Raw genomic sequence first — 23000 nt, forward strand, 5'->3', positions numbered from 1 at the left:
GTGTCTTAATCTTAAATGAATACTCGACCCTCTTGTAAATTGTGGTACTGGAGAGGATCTAATTTCATAGTCAACAGTCATAATGTAATAAATTTAAAAAAACAGTGAAATACAAATTAAGCTTTAATATTCTCAAATAATAATAGACTTTACAAAATATATTTCTACTTTTAAACTGACCAATAACTTAAAAGGAGTACTTAATTTTAGAGTATAAATATTCTACCTAATTACTTCCTCCTATTCTAATAAACTGTATTTTTTTATGTAAATTCACATTAAATATCTCATTTTCTTATTTGATAACTTTTTTTTTGCTTATACCCTTATAGGATTTAAGTAAATACATAATTACCAATAAATTAACTTTTTTTTTTCTATTACTTAATCCTCTTAAAATATGCATTATCAAATAAGATATTTAATTATACAAGAATAGAGTATTAATAAAAAAACTTAAGTAGACTAAAACCTCATTTGCTTAACACTTCACTTCACTATGTAAGAAAAATTAATGTAAAATTCAATATATAATTTACAATTTTAAAAATATATATAATCTTATAACATGATGACTATCTTTAACTCTAATTGATCCAAGTAGGTTCAACCAACCCGATTTGAATCCATTTTTCTCAACCGGATTCCTACTCGTTCATTGGTTTCTCCCTCATCATTATAAGCATAAGCGAATCCACCATGTCGGGTTAAATCCATACCCGACATTTCATCATCGGGTGATATCCTTAATAATTTAAGCTTATGAAGTATCAAGAAAAGAGGTCCCATTGTGAAGCTAACCCATCCAATTATTGCTAAGATTTGAACAATATGGGCACCTAAAAGCCTACCACCCCCACCCATTAACAAACCATAAGGTCTACCCGTACTCGGATACACCTCATCAACATACTTTTTACTCGCAAAAAGTGCGGTAAAAAGGACCCCCCATGTCCCACATCCGCCATGCAATTGGGCTGCTTCTAATGGATCGTCATACTTATATCGATCCGCTAATTTATTTGACCCGATCAAGACCCACGCAGCAACAAACCCACAAATAATTGCAGCCCACGGTTCAACCACGGAGCATCCGGATGTGATTGCGGCAAATCCGCCCAATAAACCGTTACAAACATCGGTTACATTCCAATGACCCGAGAGAATCCGTTTTCCAAATAATGTGGTTAAAGCAGCTGTGCAACCGGCCAATGTGGTAGTGACAGCTGTCCTTCCAATTGCACTCCATTGGCCGTAATATGGGGCGGATCCATCATTGTATGTGACTAGAATCTTGGTAAACGAACCCGGGTTGAAACCGTACCACCCGAACCAAAGTAGAAATGTTCCTAACACTACCAATGAGGCACTATGACCTCGTAAGGCTACTGATCGTCCTTCATGATCGAATCTTCCGATCCTATAAAATATAATATATATTATTTTAAAAATTAAAAGAACATAAATTATAAAAGAAAACATAAGTTTCTATATGAAATAGTCTTACTATTAAACCATTCAAACCATATCACTTGATTTTTTAAAATTTGTTTACATATAGACTACTTGTGAGGATCGTCTCTGATAGAGACGATATCTCACAAGACCAATAGCCTTATTTCCTTTAAGTGGATTAGATCCCCATACCAACACAAAGTATATATGTCTAAAGATGTATTCTCTATTTTAAAAATAAGATTTTCTTTGGTTTTATCTTAATCCATAGAATTTATTTAATTAATTAATTTTGAAGTGATCTTCATCCTTGGATAATCCTGCATGTGATTGTTGTGCTAAAAATGGTTCAACTTTAATTTAACTAATGGGAGTATTTCATAAAAGAATCTTATTTAGTCTTTACATATAAATATAAATAGGCATGGCGGTTTCACGGTTCCGGCAACTTTTTTCCGGCAGTTTCACGGTTCCGCGGTTCGGAACCTGTCGCAAACGATTCCGGTTCCGAATCCGGTTCCAAGCGGTTCGGGACCGGGTAACCCGCCCCGTGGCCATGCCTAAATATAATATTGTAGAGAAGAATAAACTTATCTCCTATTGTTTTATTGTCCATTTTGAGATTTTGGCAATAATAATTTGAGAATGAAAATTTTGAAGATAGTGGATTATTATTATTATTATTATTATTTTTTTTTTTTTTTTTTATTATTATTATTTGTATTGAAAATAGTAAATTTATTTTAAATAAGCAGACAAGGTATTATTTTTATTGATAATTATATAAAATATTTGCATATAAATTGGTAAATGCATTGGTAATGGGTAGATGAGATATTATTTTATTAGTATTGGTTGTATGAATGCATTAATATGGAGAAATAAAAGGACATATTTTGATATTTTATAAGTTGTGAAATTATTTTGGTCTAAGAATAGTTATATAAACAAAAACTATTTTAAATTGAACAAATTTTTAAAAATATGGAAAATTAAAAAGAAGCGAACGGAGTTTTAATAGTTAAGTTTAATATTATATTAGCATAAAGGTTGAATGAGTTTTATATTTTGGACATTTCATTTTAATAATTTCTTTTGTCTAGTATTTGTTTTAAAAGAATATTTCCCTAAAAGGCACAATAAAATTATAATTTTCTTTTAAATCAAAATTTACCAAGTGATACATATTTTTTTAAAATGAAAGGTAGGCCATATATAATAAATAACTTAATCAAAACTTACGATTTTTTCTATTTTAGCGGCTAGCATACGTTCAATTAGCTATACCTATACTTATATAGTAACTACTTTAATTTTCATCAATAATATTGTTTTACTTGAAATTTTTTATGTATTTAAAAGGTAATTAAGTAAAATTTTTACTTTATTTGTCTCAATAGTTGTTAATTTATAAATTTTGACGGTTTTAAGATGAGACTATTTCTATTAGTCTGATTCATTACACACTTACGGTCTAAAAGTTTAAAAATGATCACTCTTTATAGTCATACATTCAAGACTTACTATTAATTAATTATGTGCAATCAAGTATATTCAAATGCGTGAAAATACTTCCTCCGCTTTTTCACTTGCACCCACACTTTTTTATACAGTCTGATGTGTTTAATTATCGAATTGTTTATATCTATATACACAACTAAAAATTATAAAAATTTTATATTATAAACATATGTAACAAGACGAACAAAATAAAATGTCACATGATTATTTTTTTTTCTCCTATATTAGTCAGAATATGTAAAGTATTATAAAATGATAAACAATTAATTTGGGTGCAATTAAAAAAATTATTATTAATTTGAAACGAGCAAATAAACAGTAAAAGTAAGAGGTTTGAATAAAGAAAAATAGTACCTTGGACCTTCAATAAAAGCACCCCAAAACCCAGCAATACCACCGACCATATGAACAACACCAGAACCCGCAAAATCAATTACACCCGACCCGAACAAAAGATTACCCGCATTATTAGCACTGGCCCACCCATCAGCCGACCAAAACCAATGCGAAACAACCGGGTAAACAAACCCGGTCAAAAAACCCGAATAAATCAAATACGCAACAAACTGAGTCCTTTCTGCAATAGACCCACTTGTAATCCCCGCCGCCGCAATCGCAAACGACCATTGATACATAAAAAATGAATAATCCATTTCAGAATCGGGTACCGAATGAAGCCCAAAAAACCGGGAACCAATAAACGGGTTACTGGGTGATCCGAAAGCGAAGGCGAACCCGAATAGATAGTAAGAAATTGCACCGGCAGCAGCGTCGAGAACGTTGGTGAGCATGATGTTCATGGTGTTTTTGGCTCGAACAGAACCGGCACAAAGCATGGCGAAACCGAATTGCATGGAGAAGACAAGGTAGGTTGAGAAGAGAAGGAAGGTTGTGTTAATGGCGTGGGATGATGAGGAGAAGTTTGTTGAGGTTGCGGTGAAGCGTGAGCAGATGTAGGAGGCTGCTGCTATTGGGTTTGTTGTGTTTGGGCCTAAGTATTTTTGGAGTTCGGAGGGTGAGCATGGTGGGTATGGGTATGATGATGACATGATTTTGGTGAATGGGATATATTGGATATGATAGAATGATGATTTGAATAATGGAAAAGGGTTTTGAGGAAGGGAATATATGGGAAAAATAGAGATTTAGAGGTGGAGTTTTTATGAGGGGAAAATGGAAAAGGAGATAGGAGACTAGAGATTAGAGATCCTATCTTCTTGGAGATTTGAGAGGAGAGATTCACGTGAGTTTGGACTTAGTGTACTTTGGTCCTCTTGTTTTTTTATTCTAAAAAATTGTCTTTCGATGAGACGATATTAAATATATAAATTTTTATATGAGACGGTTTCACTGTGAGATATGTCTCATATTTGGATTAAATAGTTCAATGATAGAAACTAAGTAAATATCATAATCATAATCATAATCATAAATGCTAATAAAAAAATTGAAAAATAACACATGGTAATTTTTTAGAGTTTTGACAAATATAAAAGTATTAATTTGATAGGACTATAATTAATTGTGTGCGCAGATTTTCTAGATGAATTTAAAGTTAAATTAAGTACGTATTTGAAATATATTTTTACATTAAATCTTTATTTAAATAAGAAGCTTAAAGGGATTAATTGTTTCAAAAAAAATGTTTTATACGTAAGTAAGAAATTATTTTTGAATAATATATTGATTTAAATCATCATCATAATCATAAATATTAATAAAAAGAGCTGGAAAATACCAAATGACAACTTCTTAAAGCCTTGCCAAATGTATTTAGTTTTGTAAGGCTATAATTGATTGCATGAAAATTTATTTTTAAAAAAATTTAAAATTAAGTAAGATAAGTATTTAAAAGATTTAATCACATTAATTCTTTATGCCCATCATGGGTTATGCTTACGCCATTTGCTTAGTAATTTTAATCGTGCTATGAGTAATGTTCAACTAAAGATGTTGTTCGGTAGAATTGTTGAACAAAGACAACAATCTAAGTTAATCGATCCGGTTTTTGGAAATTCAGGTTGCAAAACGAGAGGCCAGTTACTAACTACGAACAAAAATTTAACCATACTTAACGAGGACTTCCTTTATTCATAATTACTAACTACAAACAAATATATTGGCCTTTTTAACTGGTAACCTTTATTTCCAATTAATAAATGTGAAATAATTCAAACTTCAACTCTCAAACTAAAGTCTAAAGGGTACTTATTTTTTGATTCTTTTTGTTAAAATTGTTCACTTTCAAATTTTCTCATAAACATTAGACTAACCCACCGCCGAAAATATGAGTCATTCAATTCGTGATTCGTGAATTTCCTTTCTAATTTGTTCCAACTTCTCCCTGCTGTCAAATTCCCCCTCCCTATTCCTTTCCTAATTCCCGCCTGAATCCGAACTTACCATGGATGCCAAATCTGTGGCTCCTTTCATTAATGGAGACACCTCCATCTTCTTCACTAACCCAATCATGTCGAATCATGGTCAAAGCAATATCTAATTCTTAGGTATGGAATTTTTGAAAATCAATTTTTAATTTACTACCACTAATGTGTTCATTGTGTATTTGTGTGGAAAATTGCCCAATTTCAGTTTTGTTTGAAGAAATTAAAAGGCAATGAATCGAATCTTAACTGTTCGCTGTCAATTAAATGCAAAACCGAAATTGGAATTGTATAGAAAAGGTCAGATTTCCGCCTTACACTTTTATGATTTTGTGTCAATTGAATGTATAGACTAATTATAGGGTTTGAAAATTGGTTAACTGATTTATTATTTCTCCTTACTTTAAAAAAGCAATTAGATTTTCAAACCATATGCAAGCGCAGAAATCAGTGGAAAAAATCGAGGAAGAAGACATTTTGAGTGGTGAAAGCATAGAAAATGGGGCATTTTGGACTAGAAAGATTCATAAACTATGCATTGATGGAAATGTTGATAAGGCCCTTCGTCTGTTGGGTCGCCTTCGCCTCCATGGATATCGTCCACACTCGCTAAATCTAAGCAGTATAATCCATGCCCTTTGTTGGTCCCAACGCTATGCTGAGGCTCATCAGCGGTTCCTATTCTTTATTGCTTCTCAATGCATCCCGGATGAGCGCACTTGCAATGTTCTCATTGCTCGATTACTTGATTCTCGTACTCCACATGTTACATTTCATTTGGTTCGACAATTGATCAATGTAAACCCCGAGTTTGTTCCCTCTTTGATGAATTATAATCGTTTAATTGATCAATTTTGCAAACTCCCAGAGCCTCGTGTAGCTCATAGAATTTTGTTTGATATGCTTGATAGGGGTCATTGTCCTACTGTTATTTCCTACACTACTTTGATTAACGGGTACTACACGTATGGTGAAATGGGCGCAGCATTTAAGGTTTTTGATGAGATGTCTGAGAAGGGTGTAACCCCTAATTCGTTGACTTATAGTGTTTTGCTTGGTGGGGTTTTGGTCAATGGTGATGCACAGCTCAGGAAGGACTTGATGAGTAAACTCTGGGAGCAGATGATAAATGTTGATAATCCCTCAATCAACTGTGCTGCCTTTGCCAATCTTATTAATTCTTTGAGTAAGGAAGGATATTTTGATGAAATTTTCGAAATTTCTGAGGATATGCCTCAAGGTAGTAGTATTCCTACGGAATTTTCTTATGCTCAAATGGTAGATTCTTTGTGCAGAGCTGGTAGGCATCATGGGGCATCAAGGATAGTGTATATAATGAGAAAAAAAGGTTATAAACCAAGCATGGCAGCATATAATTCTATCATTCACGGATTAAGCAAGGATGGGGGATGTATGAGGGCTTTCCAACTATTTCAAGAAGGAATTGAATTTGGTTATGTTCCATCTGAATATACGTACAAGATCTTGGTAGAAAGTCTTTGTCAAGCTGGTGATATATACAAGGCAAAGGAGGTACTGCAATATTTTCTCAATCAGAAAACTGCAGACCAAACAAGAATCTATAATATCTATATCAAAGCTCTTTGTTTTATCGACAATGCAACGGAGCTCCTAAACACGCTTATTTCCATGCTTCAGGCGCAATGTAAGCCTGATTTGATCACTCTAAATACTGTTATTAATGGGTTATGCAAGATGGGAAAGATTCATGACGCTATGGAAGTATTTAATGACATGATACTTGGCAAATTTTGTGCACCTGATGTCATAACATTTACTACTATTATTCGTGGGTTATTGAATGCTGGAAAAACCAAAGAAGCTCTTGTTCTGTTGCATGAGAAAATGCCTGAAAGACATCTTGTACCAAGTGTTGTAACTTATAATGCTGTTATTCAAGGGTTATTTAAGCTTCAAAAGGCTAATGAAGCTATGGAGATTTACAGAGCCATGGTTCTCCAAGGTGTGATTGCTGATAGCACCACACATACTATTATCATTGATGGGCTTTGCGAGGCTGGTAGTTTAGATGAGGCCAAAAGATTTTGGGATGAAAAAATATGGCCCTCCAAGATTCATGACCACTTTGTTTATGCTTCCATTCTGAAAGGGTTTTGCCGATTGGATAGATTCGATGAGGCTTGTGACTTCTTATATGAACTAGTAGACTGTGGGGTGTCACCTAATATTTTCAACTACAACATTTTACTTGATACCGCTTGTAACTTGGGTTTGAAGAGGCAAGCTTATCAAATAGTGGGAGAGATGAGGAAGAATGGGTTATCTCCAGATGCTGTCTCTTGGAGGATCCTTGACAAATTACACAAAAATTCACAACTATAAAAACAAGTGAAAAATATACATGCTGATGTGGAAACTGCTGAGGGAAGGATTTCAGAATAAAAGTAGGCGGAGATATGAAAATGTAAGTAAGAGTTTTATTCTTTTTGGCAATTTATATGCATCTATTGGAGTTGGTTTAAAAAACCTTTTTTGTTTCTTTTTGAACATTTCCTGGCTCAGAAATGTGATTATGGTTAATCATCAGAAACACTATATCCCATTATGTCTTGTATCTTATTGTTTATCCACTTTCCTTTTGTCTATCCAATATTTTTTCTTGAAATATTTAGTTGTATTTTCTTCCATTTTTATTATTTTCTGATTGGTATTGGAAATGCTTAATAACTTGTGATTAACTCCTTTTAATTAAGGTCTTTTAAGGTTATGCTTAAAGCTTATGTGTTGTATACTTATCCAATCTGATGTTTTCCTTTTATGACCTACTGGTTTTATTTTGCTTAGGCTATCATCAGTTTTTGCTTCTGGACGGAAGAAATGAAAATGAAAGGCTTTCAGCTCATATATGTGTATCTCTGACCAAAGTCTGAAGGGTTTTGCATCATTGATCGAATCAAGAAACATAATAGTGTGCCCCCATCTGCTCAGAGAAGGGCTATTAGAGGTAACTGCCAATGCCATAGCCTTCTCTTAGTCTTTTGTCAACTTTGGATAGGATGGTGAACAGTTCTTTCGGTAAATAGAACTGGGAACTCGGTGCTTGGGTTGTCGATGCAATTTGTTTGATATATCGAGTTTTTTGCCTTGAATTTTTTATATTCTACTCCCCCACCATTACTTTTTGTCTGTTTTTTAGGAATTATTATTTCTATAAATAAGGGTTTTTTTTGGATGGTGATCCTTAACTTTGATAACTTGTATTAGGCGGACATAATAATTTGAAAATCTACGTTGTGACCCTCAACATAATGATCACGTCCCCCAAATACAAGCTAACTAATAAAGTGTTTGCCAGCTACTGTTAAGGAAAAGCAGATCGATTTGTGTCTTAGCGGAAAAATTGACTAGAAATATATGTAATGGAGTAATTGTGTTCAAGTCTTCATTTCTCTTTCTGCTTGAAGACTTGTGTCGCTCTAAACACAATGGTGTTTTTGAGGATTTGTGAGGCAACTGAAAAAGAGATAGATAGAGAGAGAGAGAGAAGAGAAGACAAAAGGAAAAAAAGTAAAGACCATTAGAAAGTTTCATGTCTTGCTTGTTTTGTTGTATAACTTTATAACTTTTGTTTTTGATATTAAAACCTTTAAAACATTCTCAAGTACACTCATATAATTAGTATTGGACTGTACAATCACAATGGTTAGCATTTGACCTACCTAATATATTAAATTGCTAAATTGCATTGCACCGAGTTCACTAAGTTTGAGCGTTGAGGATATTCGGCTACCTTGTTAGAATTTGGATTGATATTTTGGAATTCCCACATTTTTTTTTTTCACCTTCTTCAGTTCTGACTGTATTACTCTAAATTCATCAGTGCTTTATACATCTTTTATACTAAGCAATTTCTGTGAAAATGCCACAGTAGCAGTCATAAGAATTTGATATAGTTGTTGGAACAATACCTCCTTGTGTAAGAACAGAGATGCCTGAGTGAGAGACTGAGAGCCGAGCGGATATGAAAAACTGTACGGGCAAGTAGAGTGGCTGTTGGGGTGGGCAGTTCACAGAGGCACTGGATTTAATGGAGAATGAAATGCAGAGTGAGAATTTCCTAGAACCTAAAATGTCTTTAGGAATTGGAATGGAATAAAACCTAAAATTGGGACCTTGGGCTATACTTGGGAGGATTTTATTGTGATTCTAATAGATATACTTGAAGAGCAAATGAGCTTCTTGACTGCTACCATGAGAAAATATTTGTGAAAAATTATGTCAACTAAGGAACTGTAGATATAATCGACCATTCAAGATTGTGCTTGAAGAATTTGAGCTCTAGTTTTCTTTATGCTTGAGGTGAGATCTCAATCTAATTGTACATCATGTAGAATTCGTTGCACAAGCCTATATAAACTCATCTGTGTTCTTATATACATTTAAACATGGCTGATACAAGTGCAAGTATAATAGAAACTATGCTCATGGCTAGTTCCTAGTGGTGTCTAAACTTTATAGAACTCTTTACCATGGTCCGTCTTCGATATTCTGAGAGCTTATTTAAATATTTGGTGGAGTCACTTTTGACTATTTAATTGCCGGCTTAGTTTCAAAAAGCTTGTCTAGGCGCATCTAAGGCTATACCTTGGGTGGGCAATGGGTTGAGCGCCTTGATCAGACTGGGCGTGGCGAATTCTTAAGGCTAGCGCCTTAGAGCGCCCTTTGGTCTTAGTCTCAGATGGAGCCCATTTGACTCACTGGGTATACTTTGCGTCCCTTCTTTATTTCTCTTCTTTTTCTCATTTTTTCTCTTCTAGTTTTTTTTTTTTTTTTTTAATATTTTTTTATATTTTTTTTTGTTCTTTTGGGGTTTTTGCTTTAGTTTTTCTTTGGCTTTTGAAGCGACTTGCACCTAAAAGCCAGTGTCTGATGCCTAGAGCCAAGTCTGTATAGACCCTTAGCGCCTTAGGGAGCCTCTTGCTTTTTAAAACTAATATTTTCGAAAAGCTTGAATTTGCATCTCTATAAGTATGATAAAAAGTATTATGTTCCTCTATATTTTTACTGTTCAGTTATCATGGGATTTTCTGGAAATCAAGTGATCATGGAAATAAGGTTCAGAATAAATTTAATTTTTTGGATTATGGGTTTAAAATAATCCGAGAATAACACAATAGAGACTATTGATCTGTGCTACAGAAAATGTGGGTTTCTTGGGTACCTGATCTTATCACTTGCCTATCCTACAAATAACTTGTTTTTTCTGATAATGATCATGGTTTGCCGTTGCTGATTTTCTTGGTTCTTTTACAGGGCCGACTTGTTCAACAATTCTTCGACTGAAGTTCATAGATGCCCAATATTTGTTCAGAAATCTGTAATCTATTACACTGGCAGATGTAATGAAATTGTTCCGATTTAGATGGAATGGGCACAAGTGAATTTAGGTATATTTATCCTTGAGGAAATCGTTACTTACTTTTTTAAGTATTTTATGCCCAATATTTCAATCTATAATCTTTTTTGTATCATGTCACATTCAGAAAGTTAACGTTTCCTATGATAAATGTAGATGATCGGATACTCAATATCCCATGTATTTGGGATCATTGTTTAGACATTTTGTTGATTTGATAGCCTATGCTCATTTATACATGTAAACGTTAAACACATTTTGATGTTGGACGTATTTTTCAACAATCAAGTGGTCATGACTCAATACTATGTATAACTCTACAACTGAAACCAATCTCCAGTGCAATTTGAAAGTACAAGTGTACGTAACTTTCAGAGAGCAACCTAGAAAATATTTCTCCCTTTTGGTCTCAAAAAATAGCAAAAAAAAAAAAAAAAGAAAGGAAAAAAAAACAGTATTAAAATAATAGAATGTTGATGGTGGAAAAGTTGAAAATTTGAACTCAATCTAAAACCTTAGGTGGAGCTACTAAGGTCCTATTTAGTTCAACTAATTTTTACTGATTTAATTGATTTTTAAAGAAAACTAATTTTTACTAATTATAATTAATATTATTGATGGTAATTAATTTTTAATGATAAATTATTTTCTTTAATAAAACTATTTTATACTAATTGTAGCTAAATTTTAAATTATAATTGACCTTTATTAATTAAAATTGATTTTTACATATAAAAATTTATTTTACTAATCAATTATTTCTTTTGGTGAACTAAATAGGGCTATAATGATATTAAGATAATGTCTTTCAAAAATATGATACTAAGATAATGAAAAATTAAGCTTGATCTTAAACTAATCATTGCCTTAATGGTTGATTTTAGCTTGTTTTTAAGAGTTTAGTATGCATATTTACAGTGTTTCAAATGCTTATGTTATGTTGATGAATCAAAAATCAATTACGCCATCTCGTAGTGGTAACAATGACTATCATGGTTGTCACAAAACAAAGATGTATCAAGTAAATAAATAAAAAATCAAAAAACAAAAAGGACAAAAATGATATAACACAAAAAAAAAAAAAAAAAAAAATCCCAAAAGGTCCATTTCAGAACTAATTGCCAGAATAGAACAAGTTCCATGTTGGTAACAACATATTTTTTACATTTTCTTTTTCAAGTAAACAAAAGTACAAGAAAATATATATGGAAAAGCATTCCTACAATAACCATTAACCACCACTAATTAAGGGCAATCTTAAATCAACAAACATACAACTAATACCTTCATCATGATTCCTGGGTGCTCAACTGCTCATAGTCTGTCAAATCTGATTTTATACAGCACCTAGCAGTAGCATAACATCTGCCCCTACCGTATTTGCACTGAAGTTCGACCTAAGAAACTATCTTGTGCCATTTCGGCAAGTTGTAACAGAGATTACATTCATGACAGCAGCTCTTAGAATATCTTCGGTGTTAGCAGACTACAACAGCAAATAAATAACCTCACAATTCAAGCAACGTAGGAACGTTTTTCGATACTTTGATTTGAATGTCCATGCTCAGATGTGAGTTATTTCTGACACTAGCATTCTAAAGCATGTGATGGTACCTACAAAAAATTTGATACATACAAACCAATATTAAAAAGTTGTACAAAACATAAATAGCAAAAAAGAATAGAGGTGTTTATTTAGGTCATCGGATCAATTTCAGGTCAGGTGCTTCGAGCCGGTTCAAAATCAAGTCTTGTGTGCACATGGATTTTTACAAATATTTTAAATTCATTTTGACAACGGGTTAAGTGGGATTGGTTCAAAGGTCAGGTAAATATCGGATTATTGGGTTTGTTTTGAACACCTCTACAAAAGAGTAATATCTCAAAGTACAACCAATAAAAGGGTATGCAACAGTTCTCCTATATAATCTATACATCAGGATTTCGGAAGCAGCAACAGGGTTAAGAGTTAAGACTTAACGCTACCACAAAAACTTGCACAAGGTACCTAACCAATTTCTTTTGCACTGCAGCTACACCTACCACAGACAAGCAGTCACTATCCAGCTCACTTAATCGCATATTAAATCAGGTTTTAACAGTCGGATATAAGCATGATTCCTACGCACACGTTTGGTAGTTTCTACTCTCTAAGGAGCTCATGAGGGAAAGACTTCCCCATAAACCAGATGCTTTGGGAACTGTTATCTGAATTTGCAATTTACGATCTACATTTCTTAACTTAACCCGAAATTCATACACTTCAGTTTAGAATTAACAATCTCCGATATAAGAAACAAGTGCGCACGAAAGTGGAACTAGCAAGTTGACCATCCATCTTACCTCCACCAAATTTTCATCAGGAAAGCATGGAGACGTACAGCTTGAGCTAATGGAACTATCATATTGAAGAATCCTAAGCTTCCCCTCCTACATAAAAGTGAAACCATTGATCAAAATCAACAACACAGAAAGTGAATTATGACATAATCAAAAAAAAGTTCCACATCTCCACCTTAGTTCCATAGACAAGACCGCAACCAGCTGAAGGATGAAAGCAAGCCACATTGACTTCATCCACCGCACTAGGAAGGACTCTCACAAGCTCCATATCAGAAACTCTGTAAACCTGGTAAGATGGAGCAAAACTTAGAAGGGTAAAAAGTACCTTGCCAAAGTAGAAAGCTAGCAGACAAGGGAAAAAACGTTGTCATTGTAGATTTGATTACATTTTTTTTTGGGAAAAGGGTAGCCTTCAAGTGATGATAGCAGAAGGGGTGTTGCTTCAGAAACATCAAACTGGTGGGACAATTTTTCAACAAAGAAAATGGAACAAGAGGGAGTACCAATCACAAAATAGAAGGACAAGTATGACAACAATAATAAGTGTCAGTATTCAAGCTTATTTAGAGACTAATCCCTCTGTCCCAATGAAAAACCACAATTTCTATTTTGGTCGATCCCTTTTACTTTGTAACAATTCCATTTTGAGTAATGTACCCACCACTTTCTTTGATTCTTATCCACACATGTTGTATTATTTTCTCTTCCTTATAGTCTTATTCACACAATTTTAATGTATCCGCTACTTTTGTGCCATTTGTCATTGTATCAATTTCATGGGAACCGAGAGTACTTGCAATCGATAAATCATGAGCATATCTAATCTAGAACTAAAATGATTCAATTTTTTACTATTCCTCATTACCTCTAAAATAGTGTAAACAGGGACCGTAGTCTCTCTGTAAAAGACAATACTTTTGAGGAGAGAATTATGGCGTCTTCCATAAGCAAGCAGCAAGTGTTCCGATGTAGGTGAGAACTGTAAGGTAACACACAAAACAGGTGAGTGATGTGACAATGTGAATTCAAGAGAAAACGAAGATAATGAAGAATAAACAAAGAGTTGTTCCATCAACTGAATTTTGAAGAATCTACTAGACAAATAATCATGCTCTTTCTTATAATATACATCAATGCTATTTCTTTAATGTCTCATCTAAAACACTTGATGTACATCAACGCTCTTTCTTTTCATACCTTCCTTAACTTTAATGGTTAAGAGTGAGGAAGGAGGATATAAGGAAACAGGGACGAAGTAGTGCATGAAATTGCACAAGGGTGAAAATTTAGGGAAAGGGTGTTAGGTAAGGGTGAAAGATTTGAGGTTTGCAACTGTGATTAGAGAAGAAAGTTATTCCATCCCCCAAAATGAAGCCAAGCATGACTATGGTGATAATCTAGAATGTAGTATGTACTTCAGGTTCACTTGGAGGACCTTTTGAACTCTCATCCCCACCAAGGGTGGGGCAGTGAGTGGTGACTTTTTATTTACTGTACAGTACAAATGGACATCTTCATTTAGGTTAAAGTGATATTTTACTATAGATATTTTGGAACTCACTCAATACCCCCCACATCCTTTCAAGAAAGAAGACAATAAAGGAAATAGAAATAGCGGGCAAAGTATCATAATCCAAACCCTCTATTTTATACTCAGGTCCCAGGAGCCCAGCTACAGAAAAGTACTATATAAGCCAGATGGCTGAATTCTACTTGCAGTCCTTAGATAGCAGTAAATCAAACCTTCATTAGCTGTCCACCAACCTAGTACAAAAACTAACTGATGCAGAATCATTAAAGATCTAGGGATGTCACAGCAGTCTCATGTCTAAAACAAACAATTATCAGAACCAGGAAAAAATAGCAAAACCAAGTTAACAACTGACCTGAATTGATGTCAAACAATGAGCAGCTCTTATAGCCCGTGATGCAAGTACTAGCCCAAACCTAAAGCATTGTAATAGCAAACCATAAAATGACAGTGATATATCGGACACAAACAATGCAAAGAACAAGTCAAAACACATACGTTGCCTCCTCCAAGGAATATATCCTCAGCTCATACATAACTGGTTGAGCTGAGATTGGATGCCTTGTTGGTGAAGTAGCAACTCCTGAAACATCGTGTTGAGCCTGCATCTGTAAGCCAGGTTCACCTTCTGATTGCGGCGGCATACATGCAACACAAGCTGCCAAGAATTTTCCACAAGGAGAAAAATGGGCACCCATTTCACTGCAAATTTGTTCAACAAAAGAAAGTCATGCGTTACAAAAACCAAGATAAAATAAAATACCACATTATTAGTTTGTGTATCTAAATATATTGATATAGTATGAAAGTGTTCAACAATGAAAAATATAAGACATTCAACAGTCAACACTACAGTTCTCACCCAATGAGAAGGCAAAGAGCCAAATCCAATCTTACAAAATCACGTTCAAACTATTCTTTAGCAGGATAATAATGCAGTGTAATATCTGACTCACCTACATAGGACGGCATGTGGGATAATCAAACGGCATTTATCTGCTTCAAGAGCGGCACAGGGATCTTTTACATCATATGGCCATATTCTAAGCTTCACGGTGCACGGTAACTCTGCCGCAGCAGCTGCTAGTGATGTGGCAAGCTCAGATTGAATTCGGCTAATGACGGGCTGTGAATCACCATCATCCTGTGAAATACCACCTGCTTCTACATTAGGAGTACTAGCTGCTCCACGAGAACGAGATGAACGGTGTCGAGAACTGGGTCGACTGCCACCCCTAGCATAGGATGTACCCAATTCTATTGCTGACGAAGTCACTAGATCCTGGTTTAACATCTCACTTTGCCCAGAAGAAGGTTCCTGAGAATTGGGATTTATAGGACGTATCATGTGTTGTCCTGCTTGGCTCTGACCTATTAGCCATCCTTGTAAAAATGGTAAATCCCAGTAAGCAGGGTCCCCAAAAGGAAAAAATTGTGTACTTCTCTCTTCAGGCTGTATATCAGATGTCTCCATATCATCAACGACCGACTCAGAAACAGTGGTTTCAATCTCACCTAATCTATCAGGCCTTGTATCGTCTGGAACAACAGATGGGGAATTGCCAGATTCTATAGGAGATAACAAAAGTTCATACTGTCCGGATGGGGTGGAATATGTCAGCAACCTTACAGAAGAAGAAGGACCAAACCTCTGTGGCATACTATTTGAACCTGCAGATCCATCTGAATGCTGAAAAGATGTTCTTCCGTCATTTCTGGAGAGTGGCGGTAAGATCAAAAAAGGAAGGGATATGAAAGGAAGCTCCTCGGTCGAACTAGACCAATCAGAAGCAGGGGCATTAGTCACATATACAGTAGGAGGTGGATATCGCACATAACCTTGAGAAGTAGCAAGTGACATTGATGAATCTGATGAATCGAGGTCATTCACCTGCATGCAGGGGAAATCATGAGATGCCAAAGAAAAACGGGTTTAAGGAAGTTAGATGACACAAATCTAACTACCTCGGCCGTCAACAAAAAAGGTGCAGCGTGTGGATGGAAGTGAACAGCACGCAATGAGCGTCGAGTCTTTAGGACAACAACAGGATTTGCCATTTCTCCTCTTTCATTGTAGTGCCAAATGTACAGCTAACAAAAAATGAATTTAACAAATCAGCATCACGTGATTGGAAATAAAACCCAACAGTATACTGGAAGATGAAGAGTATTCTTACCTTGTGTCCAGAAGCCACAGCAAGCAGCTCCCCCTGGGCATGGAAAGCAATAGAAGCAATTGGTCGATCTGTGAAAGATGAAGCATGCGCGATTAGAGATAAAAAGAACAGAAAATATTTAAAACTTCTTACAATAAAAGAAAGAACAAAAGGCGTTGGGAAAAGGATGCAGATGAAAGATTGACAAAGCCAAGGGAGCAAGACAAATTACAAAAATCCCGTGACCCAATACATTCTGCTGTATTAGCATCCCAAAGTCGAACTTCATGATCCAGACTTCCACTAGCAAGTAAGCCAGGGCATGTCGGATGGAATCTTACCTGAAACAGTTACAAAAAAAAAAACAATCAAACAATGTTCAGATATCAAGATAGCAACAGGCCAATATGCAAATCTCCAAAACACCATGAGAAGCTAATTTCATGTGACTTGTAATCTCAGTTCCTACAGATGAAAGCAGTTTGTGTAACAAGTCAAACTTGAATCTCAGTCAAGTAAGCATATATAGCATCATATTATATATAGAACTGGTGACTTCAACTACTTACCACTTAACTAGAAAGGCAAGTCTAAAATATCTATTATCTACACACTTCAAGCATAGACATGCACCAACCTTTCAAAATAAAGACAAACAACATCTATTAAATTCCAAATAATAGTATCATCACAATTATGATGAAACGAAAATGGCAGTTGCAGCTTCACAAACATCTTTGTAACAGAAATGTCTATTAAGTAAATTAAATATGCTGTTCAGCCCTTTCTTAAAAGTCAAAAGATTAAAGGCCTTCATAAAAGATTTCATTTGGAAGAAAATAAGGTCACGTGACAAGTACACATCTACAGACTCCAAAAGAGACCCATGAGGGTCACTCTAAATTAGTTATGCTATAACGTGATATTCTAGTATGCTACCCAGCTCAAGAAAAACCGCATACTTTTCCACGAATATTAGAATCCACAACTTGTGCAGAATGAATCACCATTTTCGCATACATTTCCTATTTGTAATTCAGTCTCCCCAACATAACCTCTTATCTTCTCTACAAAATCTTCAAGACCTATGGAGACTTCCTTGAAACAAGCAAGAGGTTCCTTATTTTGGTAGAACAAACCTACAGGTCAAGTACATCTTCAATAAACCATCAAGATATTCACATTTCATTTTCTTCAAAAAATATGTATTTCCTGAAACCTAGAGAAAGAATATTTCACTTCCTTTGATCAACCCTTTCTATTGGTTATATAATCGAACCCTTTTCATGAGATTGGTCCCACACATATGCACCGACAAGGCGACAAGCTTCACTTTTAATCTTCTATTCTAGCATCATCAGTTAACTATTCATTTATCTTAATACAAAAGTTTCTCTTATCTTCCCCTAAACACAACTATTTGCATAGTCTTCTCCCTCTTACAAATGTCTTAATCTCTCATTTTGTCTCATGCATCATAAAAGAATGTTAATCTTAAGCTTTCTCATAAGATTTACCAAAACATCCTACCATAGACATTTTTTTCCTTAGTGTTGATCTCTTCTCTCGAAAACCTGATAATCTTTGCTTATTTAACACAAAACCTTATAAACTTCACTCCCAGCAATCCTTGTACATCTCGGTGTAGGAGAAGAAGTCTGACTTATCATTACACTTGGATATGAGAAGTCTAACACACAACATGTGGTGTGTAGGGAACGCCCCCTATATACCATGTGACAAAATTTAAGTTGAATTCACTAAATTACCTCAATACTCCTTTAACCAGGCTCCTTGAACCAGCAACAAAAGTAACTTAAAAGTCCAATATCAATCTAGAACGCTCATTCTGGAATAAAGTTTCAAGTCAAGCAGCCTAAACTAAGTCTAGCTTCATTTCGGTTGTACATAGAAATGTTGTCAGCGCTAAAAGCCTAAAACATAATATTTAAGAGCACTCATAGTGTTTCCTCTTGATCTATTTAATTTTGTCAATAAACACCGTAACAATGATAACTAAGAAAGCATCAACACAGCAAAAACAACACAAATTTATGAAACATCTTTACCAAAAAAAACTGAAACTCACCACCCAAGGTGTCCTTCGATGCCCACTTAGTACCTTCATACAATTTCCACTTTGGCAATCAATTATCTTTACAGTATGATCACCACTGCAAGGATTAAAAACTTATCATATCATATTAGCAAAGATATCTTAAGCTGTAATCAATGTAAGTCATACAGATATATGATAACTCACTGCGTGGAAGCAAGAGTCTTCCCATCTGGACTAAAGGCTGCTGCAATTGTTGACCTAGGAGGCGGCAAAGGGCAATACTTAGCGGACAAATGACGCAAGGATTCCGCCTCGACCCTGGAATACAACTCAAATGAGTCAGAAAACTACATAAAGTTTATCTTACAACACAAACAATCAGAAAATGTTGAATCTAATCCGAGTACACTTTAGAGATGACGAAAATTACCATGAAACAAGACCACGTCTGGCATCCCTTCCACCCATAGTATCAAAACAACCCTCTAAACGCTCACCCCATAACTTATTTGACGAACGCTTTGTTCGAGGAGCCACCTCTCTTTGTGCTAAGAGGTTGAAGACATTGTTCCCACTGCATAACAAAAAACACCGCCATACTTAAGACTCAGCAGACATCAGAAAATGCTAAGCGTATACCCATAACTTGCAAGTTCTTAATTGAAATTTTGATGAACAAATATGAACATAAAATATATATATAATCATATACAATATATAAACTACATTAATAGAAGAGCATCACAAGGGAAAGGTTATAAAACCAACCAAAATGCTACAGATTAAGAAATTAAAGAGTTCTGAGCTAGTTTAAGCAAGTTGAAACAGCATCAAAATTCCCAAATCTGGGATTTTCATATCTTATTAAAACATGATATAATTATATTCAAAGATAAAACTAAATCAAAACAATTTATACATGTATGAATAAATCCGTATAAATCCCATCTTTAGTCTCCCCCCCCCCCCCCAACAATTCCTATTACTACCTCCCAAACAACCAAACGAGCCGTAAACAACTATGAGCTACCCTAGCTTGAAAGAAAAGTAAAAGATCTCCATACAAATCATTGATCAATTCATTATAGAACAGCTTAACCGAAATTTGCAAAGAGAACATGCAATTTCCATACCATTTGGATGAACAAAAACAAAAAGAAAGGGTCTAAAATCGTAATTGAAAAGCACCCATGATATAAATCTTCCAGATCTTCAACTCAAAATAAAAACAAAAACGGAAAATTGAAGAACAAAAAGAAACAAATCAGACCTGCGCCTAGGAACAAAATAGGTAGAAACGCCGCCCTCAATAAGATGGTGTAAAGGGTTAGATGTAGATGGAGCGCTACCAGCATCATCAACCCACATTGGATCCCTCATTTTTAATTACATAAACATACAGAAAATCAAAAACCCATCTCAAAATCCCATCATTTTCTCACAAATTTCTCCCCTAATTTGATGATTTAATTTTGGAGGGTAGTAGGTGAGATGATGGGAAGAAGATGAGGTAAAATTAAGAGTCAAAAAAAGAAAGAAGAAATCTTAAGATGGGTTTTGAAATTGGATTTTTGATGATTTTGGGAGGATCACAATCCAAGAAAAAAGGGGAGAGGATTTGGGAAAGGGTTGGGTTGGGTTGGTGCAATTAGCGGCTACACCATAGAAGAGGATTGATGAAGATCAAAATTGAAGCAAATATGAAATGAGTAATGGAAAATTGGAAAATATTGGAACCTACAATAAACAAGCCAAGGGAAGGCAAGATTGGCAACATTATTATTACCCTTCGGTGACTTTGCTACTTCGTATTAAAGCAAAAATTATTAATATAATTTTTTTAAAAAATTTTAATTATGTGTGATTAGAAACATTTTTATAAATATGTCCAAATCAATTGGGATAAAGTTACATAAAGGACTTTGTATAAAAATTAAAAAATTGGTATTTTATGTTGAAAGTACATTATAACCTTTAAAGAGATATGTGTAAAAGTTAATATAAAGTATTAAATAGTGAAAAAAATTACAAAACATAATTATTTTTTGCCAAAAATAATAATATAACAAGTAATTTAAAAGGTTAAATAAGAAAAGTGTAACAAGTATATAGCGGACTTAAAATTTTTACGGATAAGATTGAAGGGAATTAATTACTCTTGAAAAATCAAATCGAATTTATTTTATAAAGTTAATGAAAATTCCTCAACAATAGGGTAACCAAGATTATCTATTTTATATTTTCCTTCTATTTTGGATTTTTTTATGTTAATAGAGGTCTATGTATTAAATAAAAAATATTTTTAAAATGTAAAATAATAAAGTTAGGTGAAATTATGTAACCTACATATGAATAAAATATTGAAAATATTATAATTATTTTTCTATATAAAAAAAGTTACAAATGAAGAAATAATTTAAATTAAAAAGTGGAACGACTATTATACTTGTTTGGTTTTACTTTATATAAGTAGTCAAGTAGTGGTACTTATGTGCCATGTTGAATTAAGCGTGACGGCAAACTTGACCTTAAATTTGCTTTCGGGCTTTACTTGGCCCACTCTGATGAAAATTTGAAATACTTAAAGAAAAAAAAAATAATTACATTAATTAAATTTTAAACTTATTTCAAAAGTAAGCGTGAAATTCTTAAATTTGAAATTTTGGGTTGTTCGTAGTTACTAACTGCGAACAGGTCAAAAAAGACAAAACAGCTGTGACCTGTTCGCAGTTAGTAACTGCGAGCAGCATGCTGCACAAAAACAGACAAAATAGCTATTCCCAATTACTAAGTGCGAACAGCCCCAAACTTCAGGTTTAGGAATTTCACGCTTACTTTTGAAATAAGTTTAAAACTTAGTTTATTTAATTAATTAATTAATTTTTTTTTTGCTCAAAGTATTTCAAATTTTCCTCTGTGATCGGGTTGGGTTTGGCTCCATTCTTGGATCTTAGATCTTACCCGTGAAAGTATTGAAATATGAAGTTCTGATACTTTATGATATAGATAGTATATTTGGGGTACTTTTTGCTTTGCAAACTAGGCCATTTGTCTGGATTATACTAGAAAATCAAGCTTTTTCTATGTCATCCTCGAAGGTATTGCACTACTTGATAGTTGCTTTCATTATCCATTCACTTCATTTAGGAGAATTTTCAAGTGTGTATAGCTGGCTATGAGGATACTATTACAACTAATCAAGTAATTAGGGTGTACTGGTTTTTCTTAATAAGAGGTGAGGTTGATGAAAGGGAGAGCTATGTGATAATCGAATTCATGATCTTTCTTAAAAATTGGTATTTGTTTTTCAGTGAGATCTAAGTGATAATCGAAGTCAAAACATTTCTCGAAAAATGGTCATTGGTCTCCAATTTTTGACCAATCTGATGTGAATAATTTCACATTTGAATTATTTTTTAATAATTCAATATTTACCCTTAGTTTGCTGTCAGCATATATTTTATTTTCTTATAATTCAACATCTGCACTTAATTTACTATCAATATACACTGTTAGTATGCTGAGTTGCTGACATCAAACTAAAAAGTAAGGACAAAGGCTGATTTATTAATTAAAAGATAATTCAATGTTAATATTATTTATGAATGAGACTAGGTAAAAAGTTAAATTATAAATGTAAATTTTTACATTTTCTATTTGTGCGCATAAGGTGGCTAATGGAAGGTTTATCTCTTAATTATCTTGGTCAAAGCATGATGGCTAAGAATTAAAAAATAATTGATGTAAAAAATAATTTGTAAAAGGGTTAGACAATGCGACTACTTATTGTAGTGACTATTAGTAATTCTGTTCAAATAGTGTGTTTTTTAATGTCATCAAAGAAAGTATGTTCAATAAAAAATTGAGAAGAAAAATAGGTCCAAATCAAGAGTGAGCAAGGAGATTAGGATATGCCATTATTATAAAAAAAGCTAATAAATTAGTGATAATAAAATCAACATTTGAAATCCATTACCAAAATGCTAATAAATCACCCAATGTCAATAAATAGCTCTTATTGAGACGAGAATTAAAAAGATCAGATATACATAACCTTATCATTCTTAATGATAATAAAGAAACTGTTTTTAATCGATTCTTAGTAGCAAACATCGTTTACAGTTTACATAAATAAGAAATGTGTCATCTTACA

The 23000-nt window shown here is 33.9% G+C and overlaps 3 protein-coding genes across 4 annotated transcripts; 1 reads left to right on the forward strand and 2 right to left on the reverse strand.

The window, feature by feature from the left end:
• Positions 1-451: 451 nt before the first annotated feature.
• On the reverse strand, positions 452-4213 carry LOC130817987 (ammonium transporter 1 member 1-like). The gene is made up of 2 exons (XM_057684001.1): positions 3331-4213; positions 452-1420 (listed from the first exon to the last, which is right to left on the reverse strand). Exons 1-2 carry the CDS (start codon positions 4023-4025, stop codon positions 607-609), a joined length of 1509 nt encoding a protein of 502 aa, XP_057539984.1. The 5' UTR covers positions 4026-4213; the 3' UTR covers positions 452-606.
• A 965-nt stretch (positions 4214-5178) lies between these two features.
• On the forward strand, positions 5179-11376 carry LOC130817975 (pentatricopeptide repeat-containing protein At3g18020). 2 transcript variants are annotated; one of them, XM_057683990.1, is made up of 5 exons: positions 5179-5483; positions 5569-5660; positions 5773-7806; positions 8187-8346; positions 10656-11376. In XM_057683990.1, exons 2-3 carry the CDS (start codon positions 5594-5596, stop codon positions 7722-7724), a joined length of 2019 nt encoding a protein of 672 aa, XP_057539973.1. In that variant the 5' UTR covers positions 5179-5483; positions 5569-5593; the 3' UTR covers positions 7725-7806; positions 8187-8346; positions 10656-11376. The 2 variants fall into 2 exon arrangements, with proteins under 2 accessions (XP_057539973.1, XP_057539965.1); XM_057683982.1 differs by having other exon boundaries at positions 5179-5660.
• A 446-nt stretch (positions 11377-11822) lies between these two features.
• On the reverse strand, positions 11823-20627 carry LOC130817969 (uncharacterized). The gene is made up of 14 exons (XM_057683969.1): positions 20118-20627; positions 19278-19421; positions 19052-19165; positions 18878-18962; positions 17021-17129; positions 16810-16877; positions 16598-16723; positions 15589-16523; positions 15131-15334; positions 14988-15048; positions 13967-14080; positions 13274-13387; positions 13102-13188; positions 11823-12372 (listed from the first exon to the last, which is right to left on the reverse strand). The coding sequence occupies exons 1-14, from the start codon at positions 20225-20227 to the stop codon at positions 12346-12348; spliced, it is 2298 nt and encodes a 765-aa protein (XP_057539952.1). The 5' UTR covers positions 20228-20627; the 3' UTR covers positions 11823-12345.
• Positions 20628-23000: the final 2373 nt, after the last annotated feature.

The sequence above is a fragment of the Amaranthus tricolor genome, chromosome 1 (assembly GCF_026212465.1).
Source record: "Amaranthus tricolor cultivar Red isolate AtriRed21 chromosome 1, ASM2621246v1, whole genome shotgun sequence".
NCBI classification, from domain to species: domain Eukaryota; kingdom Viridiplantae; phylum Streptophyta; class Magnoliopsida; order Caryophyllales; family Amaranthaceae; genus Amaranthus; species Amaranthus tricolor.

Coding starts and splice junctions, on each gene's coding strand:
- LOC130817987 (XM_057684001.1), bottom strand. CDS start 4,025: ATGTCATCATCATACCCATACCCACCATGCTCACCCTCCGAACTCCAA. Junction 1,421..3,330: donor GCTTTTATTGAAGGTCCAAG/GTACTATTTTTC, acceptor TATATTTTATAG/GATCGGAAGATTCGATCATG.
- LOC130817975 (XM_057683982.1), top strand. CDS start 5,594: ATGAATCGAATCTTAACTGTTCGCTGTCAATTAAATGCAAAACCGAAA. Junction 5,661..5,772: donor ATTGGAATTGTATAGAAAAG/GTCAGATTTCCG, acceptor ACTTTAAAAAAG/CAATTAGATTTTCAAACCAT.
- LOC130817969 (XM_057683969.1), bottom strand. CDS start 20,227: ATGAGGGATCCAATGTGGGTTGATGATGCTGGTAGCGCTCCATCTACA. Junction 18,963..19,051: donor AAGACTCTTGCTTCCACGCA/GTGAGTTATCAT, acceptor TAATCCTTGCAG/TGGTGATCATACTGTAAAGA. Junction 14,081..14,987: donor ATTGTTTGACATCAATTCAG/GTCAGTTGTTAA, acceptor GTTACCTTACAG/TTCTCACCTACATCGGAACA.